The 21032-nt window shown below is 42.5% G+C and overlaps 1 protein-coding gene across 1 annotated transcript in view; it reads right to left on the bottom strand.

Moving 5' to 3' along the window:
- ccdc180 (coiled-coil domain containing 180) overlaps positions 1 to 21032 on the bottom strand; it is a 127254-nt gene that overhangs the window by 77481 nt on the left and 28741 nt on the right. Inside the window, exons 10-13 of the mRNA XM_072565760.1 lie at positions 16549 to 16659; positions 10209 to 10288; positions 7252 to 7340; positions 2758 to 2880 (exon numbers count right to left, since the gene is read on the bottom strand). Coding sequence (XP_072421861.1) covers positions 2758 to 2880; positions 7252 to 7340; positions 10209 to 10288; positions 16549 to 16659 — 403 coding nt within the window. The remainder of the gene's footprint in view (positions 1 to 2757; positions 2881 to 7251; positions 7341 to 10208; positions 10289 to 16548; positions 16660 to 21032) is intronic.

Genomic DNA, 21032 nt, shown 5'->3' with positions numbered 1-21032 from the left:
CTGTACACCGAAGCTGTCCATAACCTCCTAAAACATCCTAGCAATAAAATTTGACCCTTGAACCAACTGAGTCTTTCTGGGTGGCTCATACCATGTAAAGAAAGCTACTAACTCCTCTAATATCCTTTTTTACCTTGATACTCCGTAATGGAATTGCCTCTGGAAATTTGGGAGACACATCCATTACGGTTAACAAGTACTGGTTCCCACATTTAGTTCTCAGGAGGGAACCTACACAATCGATTATAACCCATGTGAAAGGTTCTTCAAATGCGGGAATTGGTTCTTCAATTTATTACCCCCTGTGGCTAACCTACCATTTGGCATGTATGACATGTACTGCAAAATTTCACCATATCCTTGTGCATTCCAGGCCAGTAAAAATGTTTTTGTACCTTAGCCTGAGTTTTTCGTACCCCTAGGTGACCTCCTACAGGTAGTTCATGTGCTACACATAACACCTCCTGTCTGTATGCTGCTGGCAACACAATCTGGTGCACTTCGGCCCATTTCTCCTCTGCACTAACCTGCCGTGGTCTCCATTTCAGACTTAGGATTCTGTCTTTCAGATAATAACACTCTGGAATATTCTCTGCCTCCTTTTCAGAGTATGCGTTCACATATATATATATCTTTTAACATCTTGTCTTGCTGTTGCAAGTCTCTTAGTCTTTCAAGACTAAACACTTTGGTTTGACCCTCCCCCTGTTCAGGTTTTTCCTGTACCATTACGTCAAACAGGGTATCCGCTGACTGAACCTCAACTGCTTCATCTTTCTCATTACTTTTCGTTTTGTGCTGTGACTTTTGATAGTGGGATCTGGTTACCACACAGTCTGGGAAAATACCAGGATATTTCTGTTTTAACTCCTCAGTTTTTTGGTCTTCCACAACATGGGGTGTCTCTCCCACCTTGGATCCTGTCAAATCATTCCCAAGATCAAATTGAATTCCTCGAACTAACATTCTGTCAATCATTCCCATTGTAACTTCCCCAATCTTGAGTTGGCACTCCAACCTGATCTTACATAGGGGAACGCTAAATTTCTGTCCATCTACCCCACAAATTACCACACTCTCTGGTAACAGATCAGAAAGAGTGTATATTCGTTCATCCCCTTACTATCAGCAACTGGTTAGATCTTATATCTCTCAAAATTATATTGTCCTTCTCTCCCTGATCTGAGTAAACCTTACCCACAGAGGTGAAATCTTTGTTGAGATTAGGTACTAACTTTGGTATTTTATGGAGTATAATTTAAACTGAGTGGCCTAATTTGAATCTGTTTTTGTCTCAAGGCAACCAGCTACACTAACTGCTGGACCAAAAAGTTGTATTGCATCTTTTTTCAGAACACTTGGTGCTGTCAGGTAGTTCTGTTGCTTCTAACTCTCATAAAGATACAGTGCACTTCTACACCTTCATAACAATTAGCCATACTAAAAGTTACCCCATGGTGGCCAGGGATGTGCAGGTTGTATGGATTGGCCATGGTAAAAATCCCCATATGGAGTTAGGGGATGGGGTGGTCTCTTCATATGAGCATTTGGGTTGAACGGCCTCTTTCTGCACTATAGGATTCTATGTGCTGAGTTTGCTGACCTTATTCAGGCTGCAAGTAGGGCCTGAGCACATCCATAACTTAGAAGAGTGAAATATTTGTTCTCAATCACTGGTTGAAAAGTTAATGCGTGTGACAGGGTTTTGCTTTGATGATTCACTTCCTCTCTTAAATTGCACAGACCAGATTTACAGGTGAGGAACGTCCACTGCAGCAAGATATGGCAAGTACTTGGGTACTCACCGAAACATATTCCATCAAGAATAAATGCCTTCAGGTGTGATTTGCATTAGCCCAGTTGTCTACATAATATGGTTCTGAGATCAATTATATCTTGCCATTACCAAGCTACACATGCCATGATATGGAGCTACATTGCTGTCCCTTCACTGTTGTTGTGTCAAAATCCTGGAACTCTCTTTCTGACAGCACTGTTGGTGCACCTATCCACTGTGGCTGGCAGGTTATGAAAGCAGCTCACCACAACCTCTCATGGGTAGTTTGGGAATAAATGGTCAATACGTGCTCTCTAGCAACTATTGCCCACATCCAATAAACACATTAAAAGATTTTTTTTTGATAGATGTACTTCCATTCATACTCTCAAATGCAAGATGTTACCACAACATATATTTTATCATCTTATTTGCACTTTGTCTTCTGCCAAAGGAGTTCCAATGATAGTAAGATGTTAGATTACTTCAAATTGCATATAGCAAGTTGAAAGGTACTGATAAAATACATTGAACAAACACTTTGCCTCAGATCTTTTCCTCTTTTTTACTGGGGAACTGCCATGAATGGCATGATCGAAATCAGAAGCTCATTGTGTGGGGAATTCAAAGTACAGACCTGAACTCCAATAGTCCATACTGAAATAGACTGTATTGCTTGGGACAGTAGCTCTCAAGAGAGACATTAGTTTGAATTTGTGTCCTTTAATAAAAGCATGGTATATTAAAGTTCCTGTCTCTTTCCCATTTCACCATGCAACTTTGCCAAAGTAATTTCACAGTTGCTAGAAAAAGAAGAATTTCATTCCTTCAGTCAGAGCTGGCCTTAAATTTATTTCCTGACATGCTTCCCACGATCTCCAACTGGGACCACCCAGTCTGCCAGCCCATACACCCCCGCCTATTTATTCAATCACCATGAACATTTTACTAAGAGTGCCTGTTCAAGATAAAACACTTACATCGACGCTGGATTGCTCACTTTCAAACACACGTTGTAACTTGCCAATAATTGGAAGAAAGTCAGAAATTATTAGCTGTTTGGCCTCTTCTCTTGTACACACCTTTGACTTCACAAGTATCTCCTGAAGCACAAGATAGAACAAAGACCAGTATAAATAATGCAGAAACTAACCCGACACAGTACAGCAACTCCAACATCTGTATCTGAAAACATAATAAAATTGTATAATGTACTTTGGCCAGCTTGTAACTACTGAAGAATGTAAATCAAAATTTTTCACTCCCTTTTAATGGGCTATTTGGGAAGGTAAAGTTTTAAATCTTTATTTCTTTTAATGTCTGTTCTCAACAGATGGAAAATGCTGAAAAAAAGTTATATTTATTTCCCAATCCTGTTGGTGGGCCTTCTGAAACTGATATCTTTAAAATTAGCTTAATAGGCCTCTTCGGAGGGTATTAAGAATAAGTCACACCATGTGGACTAAAACTGCATAAAGTTAACAAACAAGGATAAATAAAAGAATTCCTTTGTCATCATCAGTATTGCTGTGATGTAGTGAAAGGGTAACACAGAATATCATGGGAACCAACAGTTCTACTTCCACTTTCAGGTAATATCAGAACTGGGTAGTTGAGTAATGAATGATTGCCTGACTCAATCTCAGCAGCATTGCTGTAATGAAACCGAAGTAAGACCATTTGTGGTCCATCTGGCCTGCTCCACAATTCAATTAAATTATGACTGATTTGATAATCCTCAATCCCACTTTCATGCATTTTCCCACAACTTTTGATACCTTTACCGATTAAGAATCTGTCTCTGTCAGCCTTGAATATGTTTAATTGCCCAGCCTTAACAGCACTCTACAGTAAAGAATTCCACACTCACATTGTCCCGTGAGAGAAGAGATTCTTCCTCATCTCTGTCTTAAAACTATAACTCATTAATCTGAGATAATGCCCTCTAGTCCTACACTTTTCCACAAGGGGAATCAATCTCTCGACATCTACCCTTTCAAGCCCCCAATAATCTTATCTATCTTCACGAGGTCACCTCTCCTGCTTCTAAACTGTACATGCCTAACCCTACTGAACCCCTCCTCATAGGAAAATCCATCCATACTCGGGGATCAATCTTGTGAACTTCTCTGGACTGTCGCCAATGCCTTTTATCTTTCCTCAAATAAGGGGAAACAAACTGTTCACAGTATTCTAGATGTGGTCTAACCAAAGACTTAAATAGTTATAACAAGACTTCCCTACTTTTACACTCCATTCCCTTTGAAGTAAAGGCCAACATTCCATTTGCCTTTTACCTGATTCACTTGGATGCTAGCTTTCTGTAATTCTTGCACAGGGACGACCAGATTCCTCTGTGGTGTCGACAACAGTTATTAAGCAAACAATTTTATAGTGACCTGATTTTTGCTTTCTTCTCTTTTTGAAGAAGGATGTAACACTGGCAGGTTTCCAGCCCTCTGTGGCTTTGGACGATTACTACCACTATCCTTGTTCCTACTCCCTTTAATATCCAAGGATGCAACCCATAAAGTCGAAGAGACATTTGATTGAACCTCACTAGTTTCTCTCGCACTTTTTCTCTGGTGATAGCATATTTGTTTTATTTTTCTCTTTGATGGTTTAGTATATTTGGAATGCTACCGTTGTGTCTTCTACTGTGAAGACTGATGCAAAGTATTTATTCAACTCCTCTGCCATTTCCTGCTTTCCCTTTACTATTTCTCCATTCTATTGCTCTTTACAATTTATTATAACTTTTTAAATAAAAACACCTGTGTCAATCTTATACCTAACTATTTTTAGGAAGAGGAGAGAAGAAAATAACTTAAAACTTAAAAAAAGACTACTTTTACCTTAAACACTAGAAATACTCACCAATCCTACTCATCTATTGGCAGCTTTTCTTGCACTCATGTCAAGTTATGGATTGTAAAGTCACTCCACTGCTGGACTCATTGGTCTCTAAATCTACACTTTTTATCTTCTTGCACTCACCTCTCCCTTTGCAGACTTTACTCCTTGCAATAAACCTTAATTAAAGGTCTTCTTTCCTCCTCTGACATCCTGGCTATACTAACTTGGCTCACTCATATGCTGTTTTCACTCACACTGATTATGGTCTCCTCACTGATGTGTTGTAAATCAATGGCGTTTGTACATTGATGCTTTGAAATCTGCCCTGTTGTGTAAACAGCACCCACCAAACCACTTCGATAGAAAGTAAATTGATATAAAATAAACTGGCTATTTATAGTTATACAATAAGAGTAATAAAAGTTACAACACAATGTACATACCTTACTGTATAAATTCACACAGAAGTAAGTTACCTCAGGAACATGCAAAGACCACGGCTGCTTGCTTAAATCAGTATACCACCTACACTTCCAATAGGGTTTGAACAATGGGAAAAATTCAAATTTGGAGTTCAGCTAAAATCAGACTTTTGAGTGAAATAGTCTGCATTGGAAACACCAAGGTGGATTTTCCCCGGGGTTTCGCAATCCGAAATTGGGAAGCTAAGCCTGCTCTTACCAACAATGCACCAAACAAAGCCATTTTTCTGCTGTGCAGCCTCTAAATTAGCTACCGTGACATTCACCCTCCCATCAAGGATGGTGGGCAGGATTTCGCTGCTGATCGCCCCCCTGCGGGATGCAGTCTGGAGCTTGTGAGCGGCACGGTGGCACAGTGGTTAGCGCTGCTGCCTTACAGCGCCAGAGACCCGGGTTCAATTCCCGCCTCAGGCGACTGACTGTGTGGAGTTGGCACGTTCTCCCCGTGTCTGCATGGGTTTCCTATGGGTGCTCCGGTTTCCTCCCACAGTCCAAAGATGTGCAGGTTAGGTGAATTGGCCATGCTAAATTGCCCGTAGTGTTAGGTAAGGGGTAAATGTAGGGGTATGGGTGGGTTGCACTTCGGCGGGGCGGTGTGGACTTGTTGGGCCGAGGGGCCTGTTTCCACACTGTAAGTAATCTAATCTAATCTTCGGCAGCTCCGTGAGCAAAGGCAGGGATTCCTGAGGCAGGGAGAAGACTCGAGGATACCTGGAAGCAGACTGGTTTGGAAGCATGTCTTTAAAAGTTAAAGTTATTCAGAGCGATGTGGTTAAACACCTCAAACTTGAAGGGAAACTCCTCGGGTCCATTGTATGGGTCTTTTCTACAGCAACCTCTGCTATGTGATGTTGAGTGTCTGAGTTTAATGATACCCCGAAGCTGTCTAAATGGAGCTGATGGCACCCTCTTACAGCAGGGCTCGTAATGCCAGCAGCAAAATGCCACGATGCCATGAAAATTTTGACCTGATTGGGTCTATAAACAGCTCAATTGGTTGCCCTTTCCATGCTGTGGGCAAACCACCTGGATCCCTGCCTGCCAAAAGAAACGCAGTAGGAATGTGCGGGCCAGCAACACCCCCACAGCAGCTCCTCTGCTATATTCTGACCCACCCTTGCCTGCTTGCCGTCATGGGGCTGGAAGTATTTCATCATTCTACCCTCCCTCCATTCCCCACGCTTCTACTATGAAATCAAGCCCCCTGCTAATACTGCAGGCCATGAGCGAAATCTAGGCAAGGTAGTGCAGCAAAGAATGTTATATAAAAAAGACTATCTGGCCTTTTCTTTTCGAGATGGCATAGAGCCTCTTTTTTTTTTTAAATTGTGTAAAATGTTTTAAGGTACAAATATGAGAAAACTCAGGGCATAAATAGTCACTCAATTCACAAACTTCATTCCAGATGCACCAAGTGTGCCATTACAGTATTTTGTCATATTTTAGTTGGCCCCAGTGTTTTTGATTCTACGGAATTATTATGCTTGGTAGGCTATTCCAATATTTTCCATTATTTATCCTGCCACCAATCCCCATCATCCCTTGGAACCCTTTATTATTACATATGGTCTATATAAATATACACTGTTAATATCTATTACAGATTCAATTTCAATGCATTTCCAGTTCTGTTCACAGATTCCAATTCTTTAAATCCAGTTTATCTGAACTATTAAATGTACTCTTAAAAGGTCTATTCTAATTCTTCTTTCTAGTTTGCAAAATCTTTAATCACCCTTCACACTTCATTCAATTTATGCTGGGATGAATATTATTGTTCTTTTTGACAATCCTTCCAATAGAAGTCAACTTCTAATCAAAACTGATACTCATTTGCAAATCAGAAAAACACTGGAATTTCCAGTCAATCTCAGCCACTATGTTGTGAAACACAGAATCATACATCAGAGAAGAGGCCCTTTGGCCCATCAAGTCTGTCCTGCCAAAAATGGAATCAAACATTTCCCCTTGCCTTCAATGCACAAAAGGAGACACGTGTGCCTATATAGAGAGAAGATCTCCTGATCTGAACAATAATACATAGACCGTACCTCCCAATTTGTTGTTTGAACAATTCAACAACCTGTTCCTGAGGGAGTCACTTCAACATTGCATGACTTTAATAAATATACCCACCTCAGACCTGTCAATTTCTGTCATCCATTCATGATACACTTTTTCATGATATACGTGCAATTTACTTGTATATTGAATATGTAGGGTTTCTAGAAAGAAAAGAAATGTTAAAAAATTGTTACATTAGAATATTCTCTATTGCGTTAAGTACATTGTATAACTTCATGCTGGTATAAATTATTCTTCCCAAAATGTAGTGTTTTACTTTGATCCACAAACTTGAAAAGTATTTATGGAGCTACCTGATTGTGACAAAATACAAAGTATCAAATGCATTTGGAATTTTGAAAACCTCTATTAAATTGACTCTCAGTCCTCTTCTTTACAAGGGAAAAGAATCTCAGCCCAATCAACTTTTACAGATAGTTCCAACTCATCACTCCTAGCATCATCCTGTAAATTTACTTTATGCTATGTTCAATTTTGTAATACAAAGACCTGTGTACGCCTTTCCAAGTGTGAGCTCAGCAAGGTTTTATTCAAGGGCTTACGCCTGAAACAGTGATTCTCCTGCTCCTCAGATGCTGCCTGACCTGCTGTGCTTTTCCAGCAACGCACTCTCGACTCTGATCTCCAGCATCTGCTGTCCTCATTTTCTCCAAGGTTTTTTACAAGTTGAACACAACTTGTACTCCTGTAGAAATGAATCCCAGTGCTTCACTGTATTTTTAATGGTCTTATTAAGACCTGTTGCTATTTAAATAAGCTGTCAAGTTGTATGCCAAGCATTTTTTGTTACACTACCTGTTCCAAATGTTTATTAACTTTTATTGTGATTTGTCTTAGTTTTCCTGGTGTTAGATATACTTGTCAGTTTGATGGCATCTGCAAGTTGTGAAACTGTATTCTGTTTCCTAAATCCAAATTTCTTTTGTAAATATTGCTATGAAATGATGTGATCCAAATATTATTTCTTTTTTAAAAAAAAGGTTATGAGGACCCACATAAATATATCTTGAACTTTTAAACAAAGGATACTTCATTATGGAAAAGGCACTGCACACAACAGCAACGATATATCTGCAAGGGATAGGGAGTTCAGATGGAGTCATATAGTCTGCAGAACTTTCAGAGAGAGTTCTCATAGTACAGTTTGTGGGTGGAGTAAGGCTATTGTATTTTGAGCTCAGTCAGAGAGAATTTGACATGCCTAAGAAGCAACAGCCATTTGCGCTCTCTCACTCTCTCTCTCTCTGTTTCTCTTGATCTTTTCTCAAAAAGAATCCTCCAAAAGTCATCTATACCATTCATAGAAGATTCTTGAAGGGGATGTGTTAGAAACTACCCTGCTATCTCCAGTACAGTTAGCTACAAGTGTTCCAGGAAGACATATATTATGGGTATATGTTATACATATTAAATCATGTATTTTGTGTATGAAACACAAAAAGCTGGTATCCAGATGCAGCAAGTTACAGGCAAGGCAAATTAACTGTGGGCCTTTGTTTCTAGGGAATGGAGTTTAAAAGTTGGGAAGTCTTCTAAAACTATACGAGGCAATAACAAAAACAAAAGTTGCAGGAAAAGCTGAGCAGGTCTGGCAGCATCTGTCAAGAGAAATCAGAGCTGAGGAAAGGTCACTGGAGCCAAAACCTTAACTTGGATTTTTCTTTACAGATGTTGCCAGACGTGCTCAGCTTTTCTAGCATCTTTAGTTTTTGTTTCTGATTTACAGCTTCTGCAGTTATTTAGGTTTTTATACAAGGCATAAGTCGGACCACAACTAGAATACTGCAAAAAGCTTTGGTCCACTTACGCTAAGGAAAGATACACTGGCATTGGAAGCATTCCAGACAAGGTTAACTAGGATTCTGATTTAATTAAAGTATTACTTATCTCCCTTCATTCTGCTTCAAGTGTGTTGCCTCTTATTGTTACAGCCAACCTATCTTCCTTTCATTTTTCCTCTATTTCCAAATATTGAGTCATAGAGTCATGCAGCACAGAAACAGATGCTTCGGTCCAACCTGTCCATGATGACCAAGTTTCCCAAATATGAACCACCCTCTGTGTGAAAATGTTGCCCCTCAGGTCCCTTTTAAATCTTTCTCCCCTTAAAAAATGCCTCCTAGTTTTGAACTCCCCCACCCTAAACAAGCTTTCCCAAACTAGGGACCCCAAATAGAGCAGTGAGTTGAAATTTTGAGGTCGCCTCATGACTCTGCCCCTTCCCTTTACAGGTCTTCCAACCCTGCCCTCTGCTCTTCATAGGACTTCTCACCCCTCAGCCTACTCTCACAGAGGGATTGTGAGAACTTTAAATAGGGATAGGGACCACAGTGAGAAAAAGTTAGAACAAGCAAAAGTTGGCTGTTAGTCCTGTCCTTAATCTGGCCAAATTTTAGATAACCCTCTTACATTTGTTCTCTTACTGCCAATTATTGTTTTCTGTTCCCATTTTGTTTCATCCACAGTATACAGGCAGTTTAGCTAATTCATATTAATTATTTCTGGGATATGAGATTGAAATCATTTCATACTTACATTGAGTCTCTGACCATTTATGTTTTATTCATTTATATTTATTACATAGAATAGTCTACCTCCTGCTCTTATCTCAGTTGATTTTCAAGTTTTTGTAGCCTCCGCTATATGTTTCCTCTGACCTTACTTGTGTACAGTGTTATCCATAGCTCTATGTATCCTTTCCTCGAGCATTTTGTCTCTTTGCCCTAGTGATCCAGTACATTCCTAAACCAGTATTAAAGCCAGTGTCTGATGAAGCAATACACACAAATGCCCATTTGTCTTGTTTACAATTGATTGAAAAAGCATTAAAATTTTGTGTGATTCTGTTTATGAGCATGCTACCAAAAGGAAATCAAAGCTCTTAGTAATTTCAGAGCTGGAAATGTGTTGCTGGAAAAGTGCAGCAGGTCAGGCAGCATCCAAGGAGCAGGAGAATCAACGTTTCGGGCATGAGCCCTTCTTCAGTAATTTCAGCCATATATCCTTACCTATTTCCTGATTTAAGGCTTGTATGGAGTCATACCACCGAAGCACTATGTTTTTATTTAAGTTAAAGGCGTTGATGTTTCTGCATAAACCATAAAGAATTAAATGATAAACAAAATTGTTTATGTTCCAAATAGACATGGAATATGCTATGCTCAAAACACAAAATAAATGAACTTCAATTTAGCACACATTTAATTTTTACATTTTATCTACTTGATGTTAAAAAATAAACAAATGAGCTTCAAACACATAATTTATCCTGCCCCCACCCCCACCTCAGCAATGTTATCTACCTCCACCCTCATTCAGACTTTACCACTGCTCAAATTCATTATTATGCTTTGGCTGACTTTTCTTGTAATTTTTTGATAGAACAGAAGGACTTGCCAGGCTCTTTCAGAGGGCAATTAACAGTCAATCACAAATCTGTGAGCCAGGAGTCACATGTAGGTCAGAACAGATAAGGATGGCAGATTTCCTGAAGGACTATTGTGTACCAGTTGTATTTTTATGACAATGTAGTAGTTTCATGATAATTATTAATGAGACTAGCCATTTCTTTCAGAAATATTAACTAATTGAAATTAAAAGCTCCATTTAGCTTTGTGGTTTCCAGAGAAATAGTATAGCCTCTGAATGACTAGTCCAGTAGCACTACCACACTCTACAATCCCAAAGTACAATTAGAAATGGACAATAAATGCTGACCTTGCTGACAGCAGTCACACTCTAAGAATGATTAAAAGAAAATATTTGTTCTCCCAGACTTGTCTAATATCCTTTTCACTAACTTCACTTGCGCATAAGGCAAAAGTGAGGATTGCAGATGCTGGATATCGGAATCTAGATTAGAGTGGTGCTGGAAAAGCACAGCAGATCAGGCAGCATCTCCTCGGATGCTGCCTGACCTACTGTGCTTTTCCAGCACAGCTCTCATCTTCACTTGTGCATTGCTTACATCAAACAGTCCATTTATTGAAAAAATGTTTGTCCTCATTTCTAAATCTTTGTCGCCTGTCTCGATTCACTTGTGCAGTACATTCTAGACCTGTGGTTTACCAGCACTCTTTGGTTCTCCAACTCTGGACTCATGCATTTCTCCTCCCAAGTTCCAACATCAGTGACACAGCCTTCAACTGCCTTCGTCCCCACTCTCTTTTGTAATCCCCAAAACTTTACTAACTCTCCCAGCCTTGAGAGAGTTTGCAAATAGAATTAAGGAGAATCCAAAGGGTTTTTACAAATATATTAAGGACAAAAGGGTAACTAGGGAGAGAATGGGGCCCCTCAAAGATCAGAGCTGAAAATGAGTTGCTGGAAAAGCGCAGCAGGTCAGGCAGCATCCAAGGAGCAGGAGAATCGACGTTTTCGGCATGAGCCCTTCTTCAGGAATGAGGAGGAGAAGGGCTCATGTCCGAAACGTCGATTCTCCTGCTCCTTGGATGCTGCCTGACCTGCTGCGCTTTTCCAGCAACACATTTTCAGCCCTGATCTCCAGCATCTGCAGTCCTCACTTTCTCCTCAAAGATCAGCAAGACGGCCTTTGTGTGGAGCCACAGAAAATGGGGGAGATACTAAATGAATATTTTGCATCAGTATATACTGTGGGAAAGGATATGGAAGATATAGACTGTAGGGAAATAGATGGTGATATCTTGCAAAATGTCCAGATTACAGAGGAGGAAGTGCTGGATATCTTGAAATGGTTAAAGGTGGATAAATCCCCAGGACCTGATCAGGTGTACCCGAGAATTCAGTGGGAAGCTAGAGAAGTGATTGCTGGGCCTCTTGCTGAGATATTTGTATCATCGATAGTCACAGGTGAGGTGCCGGAAGACTGGAGGTTGGCAAACATGGTGCCACTGTTTAAGAAGGGCAGTAAAGATAAGCCAGGGAACTATAGACAGGTGAGCCTGACCTCGGTGGTGGGCAAGTTGTTGGAGGAAATCCTGAGGGACAGGATGTACATGTATTTGAAAAGGCAAGGACTGATTCGGGATAGTCAACATGGCTTTGTGCGTGGGAAATCATGTCTCACAAACTTGATTGAGTTTTTTGAAGAAGTAACAAAGAAGATTGATGAGGGCAGAGCGGTACATGTGATCTGTATGGACTTCAGTAAGGCATTTGACAAGTTTCCCCAAGGGAGACTGATTAGCAAGGTTAGATCTAATGGAATACAGGGAGAACTAGCCACTTGGATACAGAACTGGCTCAAAGGTAGAAGACAGAGGGTGGTGGTGGAGGGTTGTATTTCAGACTGGAGGCCTGTGACCAGTGGAGTGCCACAAGGATCAGTGCTGGGCCCTCTATTTTTTGTCATTTACATAAATGATTTGGATGCGAGCATAAGAGGTACAGTTAGTAAGTTGCAGATGACACCAAAATTGGAGGTGTAGTGGACAGCGAAGAGGGTTAGCTCAGATTACAACAGGATCTGGACCAGATGGGCCAACGGGCTGAGAAGTAGCAGATGGAGTTTAATTCAGATAAATGCAAGGTGCTGCATTTTGGGAAAGCAAATCTTAGCAGGACTTATACATTTAATGGTAAGGTCCAAGGGAATGTTGCTGAACAAAGAGACCTTGGAGTGCAGGCTCATAGCTCCTTGAAAGTGGAGTCGCAGGTAGATAGGATAGTGAAGAAGGCGTTTGGTATGCTTTCTTTTATTGGTCAGAGTATTGAGTACAGGAGTTGGGAGGTCATGTTGTGGCTGTACATGACATTGGTTAGGTCACTGTAGGGACATTGCGTACAATTCTGATCTCCTTCCTATCGGAAAGATGCTGTGAAACTTGAAAGGGTTCAGAAAAGATTTACAAGGATGTTGCCAGGGTTGGAGGATTTGAGCTACAGGGAGAGGCTGAACAGGCTGGGGCTGTTTTCCCTGGAGCGTCGGAGGCTGAGGGGTGACCTTATAGAGGTTTACAAAATTATGAGCGACATGGATAGGGTAAAGAGACAAAGTCTTTTCCCTGGGGAGGGGGAGTCCAGAACTAGAGGGCATAGGTTTAGGGTGAAAGGGGAAAGATATAAAGAGACCTAAGGGGCAACCTTTTCACGCAGAGGGTGGTATGTGTATGGAATGAGCTGCCAGAGGATGTGGTGGAGGCTGGTACAATTGCAATATTTAAGAGGCATTTGGATGGGTATATGAATAGGGAGGGTTTGGAGGGATATGGGCCGGGTGCTGGACTAGATTGGGTTGGGATATCTGGTCGGCATGGACAGGTTGGACCGAAGGGTCTGTTTTCATGCTGTACATCTCTATGACTCTATGACTCTAAATTCCAATCACCACCAAACATTTCACTAAGACAAAGAATGTGGAAAAACACCAAACCCAAGACTACATTGCCAACATAAAGTATGGCATTTTATAAAAGACCCCAAGAGCCATTCAAAATGCCTTTTCAATTACTCTTTTGCATTAATTCACCACTTCTGTGTGCTTATAATGTGTAGAAAGAACTGACATTCAATGTTTGTAACTCTTTTCTTGCTCTTAGAGGAAAACAAGACAAGGAGTTTCAATGATGAAGAATCACACTGACAGAAAGCAGAAAAGTCAAATGGCAAATCAAACAAACAAGGCTACTCGACAGAATAGTTTTTACTTAGTTTTTGTTAGGGGATATTAAACAGAATGGCACTACAGTACTACAACAAGCCTGGTATCTCCTGCTAGGGGGCAAAGTGCAAAAAGACAAGGCAAATCAAGACAGGGGTACTTTAAGCATCCAGTTCGGCTTGGAGTGAGTGAGCACTAAGAGACCAAGCAAATAGGCTGGAGATGCAGCCTGGTCTGTGCCTGAGCTGCGTGTGTGTCCCTGAGCACAAACTATCCCTGCTGGAGCATTTCTTTAATAGTTTTTGATGCACTCTGATTGAAGTGCTGAAGTAAATGAATTGGGGGTGTGCCATGAGGGTTCTTTGGGACTGGCTTATGTTAGACACATGTCTACATATGTGGGGTGCAGTTGGCTGGTGCCCAGGGAGAGTAACCTGAGATGTTGGCGTCCGATGTCTAACATGGTAGTACTTTGGTGTAAGTAGAAGTAATCAGGAATCCACTCTGACTTACATGTGAAGAAATCTTCTTGTCTACCTTGTTTAGTGCATTAGGGAAGACGGAAAGCTGAATATTAATGAGGTGAGTTGTGCTGTTAATAAAGTGATTAACAACTGATAATCTCAGTTATCCGGCAACTTGCCACAGTCTAGCTAGAAACTTTCCATGCCACTTGGCAGAAACACAATGTATTTCTGAGGTAGGCCTCACTGGACTTCTCACGAAATTCTGCCTCAAATCTCACCATAGCCCATATTGCTTAGGCCCCTCTGAGACCCCACCTCGAGCAGAAAATCTAGGCTAACACTTGAGTGCAGTAGTTAATTAAGGCAGCACTGTTTCAAAATACTGTCTTTCAGGTGAGAACTGAAGCTGAGGATAGACTTGAAAAATCCTTTGGCACTACAGTACTTAGAGAAGAGCAAGGAAGTTTCCATGGTGCATTATCCATGTCTCAGTGGGCAGCTAGGAGAAAGTGAGGACTGCAGATGCTGGAGATCAGAGTCGAAGAATGTGGTGCTGGAAAAGCACAGCAGGTCTGGCAGCATCAGAGAAGCAGTTGTGTCAATGTTTCAGGCATAAACTCTTCATCAGGAATGAGGCTTATAGCTGAAGGGGGCTGAAAGATAAATGGGTGGGGCTGAGGGCAAGGTAGCTGAGAATGGGGTAGGTAGATGGAGGTGGGGCTAAATGTGATAGGTCAGAGAGGAGGGTGGAGCAGATGGGTTTCCACATTTTCCCCCCCACCCCCACCTTACCCCAGATCCAACCTTCCACCGTCTTGACCAGTCCATCTTCCTTCCTACCTATCCACTCCAAACTCCTGTCTGACCTATCAGCTTCACCCCCACCTCCATCTATCTATTGCATTCTCAGCTACCTTGCCCCAGCCCCAACCCTCTCCCATTTACCTCTCAGCCCCCTTGGGCCACAAGCCTCATTCCTAATGAAAGGCTTATGCTCGAAACATTGACTATCCAGCTCTTCAGATGCAGCCTGACCGGCTGTGCTTTTCCATCACCACTCTCAGTGGGCAGCTGTCTCGTCAAAATGATTGAAACATTTGAGATCTTAATGGTGTGGATAGGGTGCATGTAGAGAGGATGTAAACTCTCTGGGACACTCGAGAAGTAGGGGCCATTATTAAAAAAACAGGGGGTCTTCCATTTTAAGCAGTGATGAGGAGAGTTGTGAGCCTTTGTAACTCTCTTCCACAAATGGTGGCAAAAGCAACTTTCTGGAATTTCTTTAAGACAGAAATAGATAGATTCTCGATAAGCAAGGGTGAAAGGTTATCAGGATTGGCAAAAATGTGGAGTGATCAGATCAGTTTTGATCTTATTGAAAAGCAGAGAAGGCTTGTGGTGCCAAGTGGTCACACTCTGCTCCTGAGTAGTATGCTTATATGTATCATTGTCTGTTTAAGACAATAGACAATAGACAATAGACAATAGATGCAGGAGTAGGCCATTCAGCCCTTCGAGCCTGCACCGCCATTCAATATGATCATGGCTGATCATTCCCAATCAGTATCTTGTTCCAGCCTTATCTCCATAACCCTTGACTCCACTATCTTTAAGAGCTCTATCCAATTCTTTCTTAAATGAATCCAGAGACTGGGCCTCCACTGCCCTCTGGGGCAGATCACACTTCCTAGTGTCTAGGCCTGACCATGGTGAATGTGCATGCAAGTGAGAGAAATAATCATACAGCCTAATTGTAAGCATAGGAGTCACTTTCAGGATGTATAAAGAATCATGTGATGATTCCAGGTGCCAGTGTATGTGTGTGTCTGTCCATTTTAGGAATATTCTTGCTGCAAAGCTGTGCTAATTTGTCTGTGATTGTTCAAAGAGAAAAGATTAAAATTAAGTGAAAGTTAACACCAGAACAAACCATCAGTTTGGAGACTGCTCCTACGCCTACACTACATCGGTCCTCAAGGTCTTATGCAACAAAATTCCAGAGCCACTTTCCACCTTTGCATGATTCTGAAGCTGTAGGTTTGATCAGACTGAGTCGTGCATCCCCAGCATGTAAGGAATATACTCTACCACCATCAGAAGTGCACCCCAATCCAAAATTAATTTTAAAAGTCTTTCGCCCTGCAGACATTATTTTCCGAATGGCTAAAAGAAAAATAATACAGGTTGGAATTTGAAAATAACAACACAAAAATATTGGGAACATACAACATGTCTGTCAGCATCTGGAAGGTAAGTACTTCAAGTGTTACCTTCATCAGAACTCTGCTTTTTTAAACTTACACAATGTCCTCAAGATGCTGAATCCGCTTGTTATTTAGTTTTTGTTGTTCCTGCATCAATAAATCCTTTTCATTTTCTAATCCAGCATTCCAGTCCTTTGCTAAAAAATTTCTGTGAAAGGAACAAATAAGGCAAAAAAGCTAAATTTATTGGCAAACAAATTAATTTATTCAACAATGCCAACCACATTTAATAGCAACATTCTAATATTTAATGATGAAAGCTAACTGATGATACCTAAAACTGTACCAATTTTTAAAATGGTACTGGTGGTCAACAATAGGGACTGAGAACAGACATTGTGGAGGCCATTGATGTTAGCCAGCATGCCGGTTTCCCATCACTCTCAGCAATAAGAATAATTACAGTCATTGAGATGTACAGCATGGAAACAGATTCTTCGGTCCAACTTGTCCATGCAGACCAGATATCCCAACCCAATCTAGTCCCACCTGCCAGCACACGGACCATATCCCTTCAAACCCTTCCTATTCATGTACCCATCCAGATGCCTTTTTGTTTTAGTAAGAAAACACCCAAGTAGCCAGTGACAAGCAGTACCCTTCACATCAAAGGGCAATGCTGTGTGATCAAACAGTGAAGGGGAGGGCATGGATTAAATCAAAATAGAATTGGAGGGAGAAATAATGCACTCCACTCCCTGTGGTGCCCACCTCTCCCTGAACAACTCCAGGGTGTTGGTGGACACCGCATGCTCCTTCTCCAAGGACACCCGGGCTCTAACGTAACCCCGGAAGAGGGGCAGGCAGTCGGCCCTAACGACCCCCTCCACGGCCTGCTGCCTGGACCTATTTATGGCCAGTTTGGTCAGGCCCAGGAGCAGACCCACGAGGAGGTCTTCAGACCTGCCCTCCCCCCTCCGTATCAGGTGCCCGAAGATCAGGAGCGTGGGACTGAAGTGCAACCAAAAACAGAGAAGGAGGTTTTTGAGAAAATCAAAAAGGGAGTGCAAATGCCCACACCCAATATATACATGGTCCATGGACTCCACAGCACCACAGAATAAGCAGTTGGGCTGGGAATCCGTGAACCATCACAATCTGCGGTTGCAGGGGACCACTGCGTGCAGCACCCTCCACCCCAGATCCCCGAGAGAAAGGGGGAGGCCTCCCGCATAGAGATCCCGCTGCCTTTTAAATGTTGCAATTGTATTGAGTTGAAGAGCTCATTAGGAGCTCAATGAAGTTCTTGTTCAGATTTTGGTAGCAATGAATAGGCTGCATGCTGGGTTTGCAGCAGGCCAGGGGATTGGAGAGCAGCAGTAAATCATTCATTACCAGAGGATGGAGTTAGATGACGTCCATGGAAGGCAAAATGGTGCAGATGGAACTCAGCAATTCGTTCACAGGTCCCATTGCTTCAGTGTAGGATGCAATGAGCATTTGGGTAATGTAGGAATTCAGCTTACTACTCACAACACAAGAAGAGGGGCCAAGACTGCTAAACACAATTGCGTGGCTATGTCAGCACGAGAAAGGCTGCAATTGACAAAGTCAGCCATTTGGGTCTGTCTCTAGCACCATCTTATTTATTGACTTTTTTGTAATTATTAATTGGATCATAGGTCATCCCTTCCCTTGCTATTTAGCTGTTGACACTTCACTCATACCGTTTGACACTTTTGATCACCTGCACAGTCTTGCTATTTTTCGAATCGCTACAGTGTGGAATCAGGCCCTTTGGCCCAACAAGTCCACACCAACCCTCCAAAGAGAAACCCACCCAGAACCATTCCCCAAACCTACTGCTATACATTTAGATGTAGTGTACATGGATTTTAGTAAGGCATTTGATAAGGTTCCCCATGGTAGGCTTATGCGGAAAGTCAGGAGGCATGGGATAGAGGGAAATTTGGCCAATTGGATAGAAAACTGGCTAACCGGTCGAAGGCAGAGAGTGGTGGTAGATGGTAAATATTCAGCCTGGAGCCCAGTTACAAGTGGAGTTCCGCAGGGATCAGTTCTGGGTCCTCTGCTGTTTGTAATTTTTATTAATGACTTAGATGAGGGAGTCGAAGGGTGGGTCAGTAAATTTGCAGATGATACGGATAGGTGGAGTTGTGGACAGTGAGGAGGGCTGTTGTCGGCTGCAGAGGGACTTAGATATGATGCAGAGCTGGGCTGAGGAGTGGCAGATGGAGTTCAACCCTGCCAAGTGTGAGGTTGTCCATTTTGGAAGAACAAATAAGAATGCGGAATACAGGGTTAATGGTAGGGTTCTTAGTCAGGTGGAGGAACAGAGGGATCTTGGGGTCTATGTAGATAGATCTTTGAAGGCTGCCACTCAGGTGGATAGAGTTTGTAAGAAGGCCTATGGAGTATTATCGTTCATTAGCAGAGGGATTGAATTCAAGAGTCGTGAAGTGATGTTGCAGCTGTACAGGACTTTGGTTAGGCCACAGTTGGAGTACTGTGTGCAGTTCTGGTCGCCTCACTTTAGGAAAGATGTGGAAGCTTTGGAGAGGGTGCAGAGAAGATTTACCAGGATGTTGCCTGGAATGGAGAGTAGGTCGTACGAGGATAGGTTGAGAGTTCTCGGCCTTTTCTCGTTGGAACGGCGAAGGATGAGGGGTGACTTGATAGAGGTTTATAAGATGATCAGAGGAATAGATAGAGTAGACACAGAAACTTTTTCCCCGGGGTACAACAGGGTGTTACAAGGGGACATAAATTTAAGGTGAAGGGTGGAAGGTATAGGGGAGATGTCAGGGGTGGGTTCTTTACCCAGAGAGTAGTGGGGGCATGGAATGCGCTGCCCGTGGGAGTGGTAGAGTCAGAATCATTGGCGACCTTTAAGCGGCATTTGGATAGGTGCTTAATCTAGGTTAGAAGTTCGGCACAACATCGTGGGCCGAAGGGCCTGTTCTGTGCTGTATTGTTCTATGTTCAATGTTCTATGTTCTATGAAACCGGAGCATCCCCACACAGACACGAGGAGGACGTGCAAACTCCACACAGACAGTCGCCTGAGGCCAGAATCGAACCCAGGTCCCTCGTGCTGTGAGGTAGCAGTGCTAACCACTGGGCCACCATGCCACTCGTTATTCAGCCTGTTGACACTCCACTCACACTATTTGTATGCATTTTTTGACACATGTAATTACCTGGAATTACCTTGCTATTATCTCTCTGCATATTCTAAGCCTGCGCACTTTCCTCCACTTCACCTATAAAGGATCAGCGCTCCAAAAGCTTGTGATTTCTAATAAACCTGTTGGACTGTAACCTGATGTCGCGTGATTTCTGATTTTGTCCACTCCAGTCCAACACTGGCACCTCCACATCGCAGCTGACAATGGAAATGTGACTCTCAGGTTTTGTGTCCAGTGGCAATGAACAGGAACATCTGCCAGATCCCTGAACATCAGAACGGTAGAGTATGGAGACCATACTCTCAGTGTAGGATCTAAAATAGAAGCTGGATGTGACCAGAAACTAGGGCTACAGGAGTCTGTGATTCTTCAGTTAGATAGAGAGAGAGAGATTTGTTCACTCATCACGAGAGACCTTACATCTTGCAATGCTCTCAGAAATCTTAAAAGTCAACGTGGCCCTGAACTTTTCTCAGTCTGTTCCCACCCCAGCAGCTAGGGATTGGCCACCCAATCTGTCCTCCAGTCAACTAACATACCACATTAATTGGTGGCTGTGAGAGCTTCCCTTCAGGGACAGGATCAGAATTAGAATCAGGATCCAGAAATAGTTACTTATCAGTTCTCTGTCTCAGAAGTAAGTTTCCATCCCAGAGTTCCCATAGATAATCATAAATATTACACAATTTTATTAAAGAAGCCCTATATTATGTACATGGACTGTTGGAGTAAATCTCCATTAATGACGACCGACTTGACACTGACATTTATTACAAGCCCACCGACTTGCACAGCTACCTGGATTACACCTCTTCCCACCCTACCTCCTGCAAAAATGCCATCCCGTATTCCCAACTCCTCCGGCTCCGCCGTATCTGCTCCCAGGAAGACCAGTTCCACCACAGAACACACCAGATGGCCTCCTTCTTTAGAGACCGCAATTTCCCTTCCCACGTGGTTAAAGATGCCCTCCAAAGCATCTCCTCCACATTCCACCCCTCCGCCCTCAAACCCCACCCCTCCAACCGTAACAAGGACAGAACGCCCCTGGTGCTCACCTTCCACCCTACCAACCTTCGCATAAACCACATCATCCGAAGACATTTCCATCAACTCCAGATGGACCACACCACCAGGGATATATTTCCCTCCCCACCCATTTCTGCTTTCTGCAAAGACCGTTCCCTCCGTGACTACCTTGTCAGGTCCACGCCTCCCAACAACCCACCCTCCCATCCTGGCACCCCCCCCCCTGCCACCACAGGAATTGCAAAACCTGTGCCCACACCTCCTCCCTCACCTCTATCCAAGGCCCCAAAGGAGCCTTCCACATCCCTCAAAGTTTTACCTGCACATCCACCAATATCACTTA

Source organism: Chiloscyllium punctatum, chromosome 49 (genome assembly GCF_047496795.1).
Source record: "Chiloscyllium punctatum isolate Juve2018m chromosome 49, sChiPun1.3, whole genome shotgun sequence".
Classification (NCBI taxonomy): Eukaryota; Metazoa; Chordata; class Chondrichthyes; order Orectolobiformes; family Hemiscylliidae; genus Chiloscyllium; species Chiloscyllium punctatum.
The sequence above is the reverse complement of the archived record's forward strand: the minus strand, read 5'-3'. Positions and strand labels throughout refer to the sequence as shown.